The following is a 4,686-nucleotide window of genomic DNA, read 5'->3' as shown; positions in this document are numbered from 1 at the left end:
TAGGGAAATATAAGACTTTGCCTAATTAAAAGTAATATATTGCTATTGGGCAACAAATGAGATGATTTAAATGGAATTTTTCTATTGTTGCTATCCATCTTTCTAGAACCAAGATTTATTTGTGGATTAATGATCAGTTCTTTTACTTCTTTGGTGAATGTTTTATGATACAAATTCGAAATAGGTGACTATTTACTTATATGTTCTCTTTATATTTGCTAAATCTAATATCAAATGCGGTATTTCTAACTTGTGTTTTCTAGTCACAATTTATTCAGTTTTCAAAGACCCTTTATAACTTATTTCATGGGGACCCTGAAGAAGAGTTGTTATATCAAGCCATTGCTGTTGTAACCAGCCTTTTGCTCAAAATGGAAGAAGTTGGAAGGACACTTCATAGCCCTACATCATCAGCCAAAGGATTCTCTGGTATAGTTTGTGCTTCTGGAGGACCCAGTGAGGGGAAAACAGAGAGCCCCTTGGAGAAAGATCCCTCCTTGCTCAGGGAAGAACCTCAGTGGTCATTTGCATTTGAACAGATTCTTGCTTCTTTGTTGAATGAACCAGCAGTGGTGAGGTTTTTTGAGAAACCCATAGATGTAAAAGCCAAACTAGAGCACGCAAAAACCTCTCAGTTAAGTTCTAGAAACAAGATGTAAATCTCTTAACAGGAATTGCCTATCAGACAAATTTACTAAGATTCCTGTAGTTGTCAGCTTGATTCCTGGGAGTAGAGATCAGGGATTTATTATGTTACCAAAATGTTTGAAAAAGATATTTGGAAACACAATGAATCATTCCTTTGTGGTAGTCTCTAATTTTTATATTCTCCAATACAAATGTAATTTTTAAAAATATTGTTTTTCAATTAAAGTTTACATTCAATATTATTTTGTATTAGTTTTAGGTGTATAGCATAGTGGTTAGACAATCATATACTTTACACAGTGATCCACCTGATATTTCCAGTACCTTCCTAGTACCATATATAGTTATTATATCATCGACTGTATTTCCTATACTGTACTTTACATCCCGTGACTACTTTGTAACTACCAATTTGTACTTCTTAATACCTTCACCTTTACAAAATATGCAGTATCAGGGGAGTGTGTTAAATGATACCACCAGAGGGCGCCAATGTAAGACTTTTGGTAAAGAAATTACTAGTTTGTGCTGCTATTTCCATATGAATAACTGATAATTTTGAAAATGTGGTGTTAATGTTTGAGTATTAATGATGATGATATGTTACACTGATGAATGCTACTTTCCAAATTGGCACAGTCCTATTACAATGCTTTAGAAAACCAGGCTCTTAGATGTATAGCCTTAATTATAAGATTACTGTATGGGGGCTCATTTTCAAGTTATCTAACTGAAATGATGTTAACTTTTTAAAGTTAATCTAATCTTGTCTTCTAATAAATATTTTTAGTAATTTCCAAATTCTTCCCACCTGAGCAGTTCAGAAGCTGCTGACTCATACGTCTCTGTTATTGATAAAAATATATCAAGAACTCAAATTCTGGGTTAATATAAAGAAAAACAATATTGGATTTGGATCTAAGTGGATAAAGCCAGCTTTTTCAGAAGGGTTAAGAAAAAGTTCAATTTTAACTGTTTCTCATTAAACTGAGAAATTACTTGAAATTCTTCTGAGCACTGCTGTTTGTGGCATTTGTCTCAGAATAGCTTGTGACTGCTTTGATTCTAGCGTTAGATTTTGGATTTTTACCAGTCATGTTTTAAGTTATATTAGATAGACTGTATTAGTCTGGCAAGTTCATAAAGTATACTAGTGTGTATGGCTGTGAAGATAATGTATAGAATTGCTGGTATTTACCTAAAAAGTTTTTACTATATGATTTAGATGTAAATTTCTATATACTTTACGCTGCTTATGTATCAGTCATTACAGTGAAAGTCCATGTAAAAATAATGGGCTTCATTAGCACTTTAAAGAAAAAATAAGCAAACTACACTTCTGATAGGAGCAATGTATTAATCATTTGACTTAAGAATTGTGAGGAGAAATCATCCACTGAGTTTCTTTCTTCAAAAAAGACTTTGGTTTTAAGCCCTTTGACTTTTAGATCTGAAACAGTGAAAGAATAGACATCCTTTAGACTCGGGTGACCCAAGAGGTCTCCTTTTGTGAAAAAATTGGTATAGTCAGCCTTTGACAAGGACCCATTGTGAATAAGGTGTAACACAGATGGCTTTGTCACCATAGAATATATTATTTTCAGAAAGACTCAAGAATTTTTAAGTGAACCCTTTGAAAATTTCATAAATTGTACTTAACCAAACACTTAATACTTGATAGCAGTGTCTTTAAAATGATTTCGTCAACCTTGTCTTTTCGAGGAAATTACCATTTAAAGAGATAGTTGGTAAATAGCATCTATGCCTTTTCTCAGAAATGATTTGCTAAAACATCTCCACATTTTAGAATTTAGTTAATAGTTTATATGTAAACTATCACACATTTGCTATTATGTAATGATTGATACATTAAACTTTAGTAGCTATAAAAAGACAGGCTCTATTCTATGCTTATATACAAAGGCACTATTGCACATATTTTGTTGAATATTTTGTCAACTGTATTTACAAAAATGATACTTTCTTAAGAGTAAATGCTATTAATATTTGATATTTTAAAGTCAGAATATTGAAGATTACCTTAGTATTGTATTATAGCCTATATTAATTAACATTGAATACGTAAACAAATTTTTCAGTTGCAACAAGACTATACATGCAAGTTAAAAAGACAAACATTTTCTCAGTCTGTAGGAGAAATAAGCAAAATACATACTTTTATAGTTGCTACCTTGCTGAACAAATGGGTTGTTCTTAATAATAAAAATCTTATGTAGCTATGTCAAACTGAACCAGAGCATTATACCTTATACATTACATTAAATGTTATAAAGTGGCTTTTCTTGTCTTATAAAATAAATGTTATCAATCTATTCTAATAAACATGAAAAGTGGTTTACTTAATGATATTGCTATGTTATTTGTTACAATGTATTTTTATTAACACTAAATTCAGTTTTCACCTGAGGACTTCCTTACTGTATTAGTTAAGGTTCAGTTGCAGAGAACAGAAATCACTTATTAGTTTAGCCAGGCAAAGATTTATTACCAGACATTAAGTGGCTTACATAATTATCAAGAGAACTGATTCTAAATTGAGCTTTGAAGAACAACTTCCAAAGCTATACCAGAGAACCAGGCCACCAAGGGAGTTGCTAGCTCTTCTATGATTAGGAAACTGCTACTTCCTACTGTCATGATGAAAAGCCAACACTTCAGCTGCTACTCCAGAACCACACCACCTACTTTGATTTCCACCAGCAAAATAGATGCCAAACCTCTCAGCACCCACCATCTAGTTAACTAAACTGCAATAGAACAACCAAACATCTTCACAACCATGTGTACCAGAAGAAATGGCAGAAACATAGCCTTCACCTTCCTTCTGTCATTCAAGTCTCAATGTGTATGCATCTGATTGGCCTTGTTGCAAAGGAATCTGGAAAATGTCTTTTTAGCTTTTGTAATACAGGATGGCACACTACAAGGCTGGAATGAACATTGGATACTGTATTTGTTATCTATTGCTATGTAACAAATGACCACACACACGCACGCACACACACACATTTGTTATCTTTCCATTTCAGTGGGTAAGGCTCTGCTTAGGATTTCACAAAACTGCAACCAAGTTGTCGGCCAAGCTGGTTCTCATATAGAGGCTCAACTGGAGAAAAATCCACTTCCAAGCTCACTCAGACTATTGGCAGAATCTATTTCCTTGTGGTTGTCTGGAGGGCCCAGCTTTTTGCTGGTAGTCATCTGGAAGCCACCCTCAGTTCCCAGAGGCTTCATTCAGCTCCTAGCAGCTGCCCTCAGCCTCTTCAGGCTGCCCAAAGTTGTTTGCTATGTGGATTTTCCCAAAATGGCCACTTCATCAATCCAACAAGGAGTCTCTAGAGCAGCGGTTCTCAACCTGTGGGCTGCGACCCCTTTGGGGGTCGAACGACCCTTTCACAGGGGTCCCCTAAGACCATCGGAAAGCACACATATAATTATATACTGTTTTTGTGATTAATCACTATGCTTTAATTATGTTCAATTTGTAACAATGAAAATACATCCTGCATATCAGATATTTACATTACGATTCATAACAGTAGCAAAATTACAGTTATGAAGTAGAAACGAAAATAATTTTATGGTTGGGGGTCACCACAAGATGAGGAACTCTATTAAAAGGTCACGGCATTAGGAAGGTTGAGAACCACTGATCTAGAACAAGCCTGCTAACAAGACAATGCCTTCTATAATGTGACATAACCCCACAGTGGTGACCTCTCATCCCCTTGGCCATATTTTTTTAGTTAAAGGCAAGTCACAAGTCCCACTCACTCTCAAGGGGAGAGAATTATACAATGGCATGAACATCAAGAGGCAAGGATCAGAGCTGCCAAACAGTATTTCAAATGGCTGTACCACTTAACACTCAAATCAGTCAAATAATTAATATGTTCTGGTAGCTCTGCATCCTCACCAACACATGGGATGGTCTGCCTTTTACATCTTAGCCATTCTGGTGGGTGTACAGTGGTGCTTGTGGTTTTAATTTGTATATCCCTGATTTTAAAAAAATAA

At 34.8% G+C, this 4,686-nt stretch overlaps 1 protein-coding gene across 1 annotated transcript in view; it reads left to right on the top strand.

The window, feature by feature from the left end:
* TBC1D8B (TBC1 domain family member 8B) overlaps positions 1-885 on the top strand; it is a 65,950-nt gene extending 65,065 nt beyond the window's left edge. Inside the window, exon 21 of the mRNA XM_006774836.2 lies at positions 264-885. Coding sequence (XP_006774899.1) covers positions 264-659 — 396 coding nt within the window. The 3' untranslated portion in view covers positions 660-885. The remainder of the gene's footprint in view (positions 1-263) is intronic.
* The last annotated feature ends 3,801 nt before the right edge of the window (positions 886-4,686 follow it).

Source organism: Myotis davidii, unplaced genomic scaffold, assembly GCF_000327345.1.
Source record: "Myotis davidii unplaced genomic scaffold, ASM32734v1 scaffold528, whole genome shotgun sequence".
Taxonomy (NCBI): domain Eukaryota; kingdom Metazoa; phylum Chordata; class Mammalia; order Chiroptera; family Vespertilionidae; genus Myotis; species Myotis davidii.
This window is presented reverse-complemented; position numbering and strand designations above follow the sequence as displayed.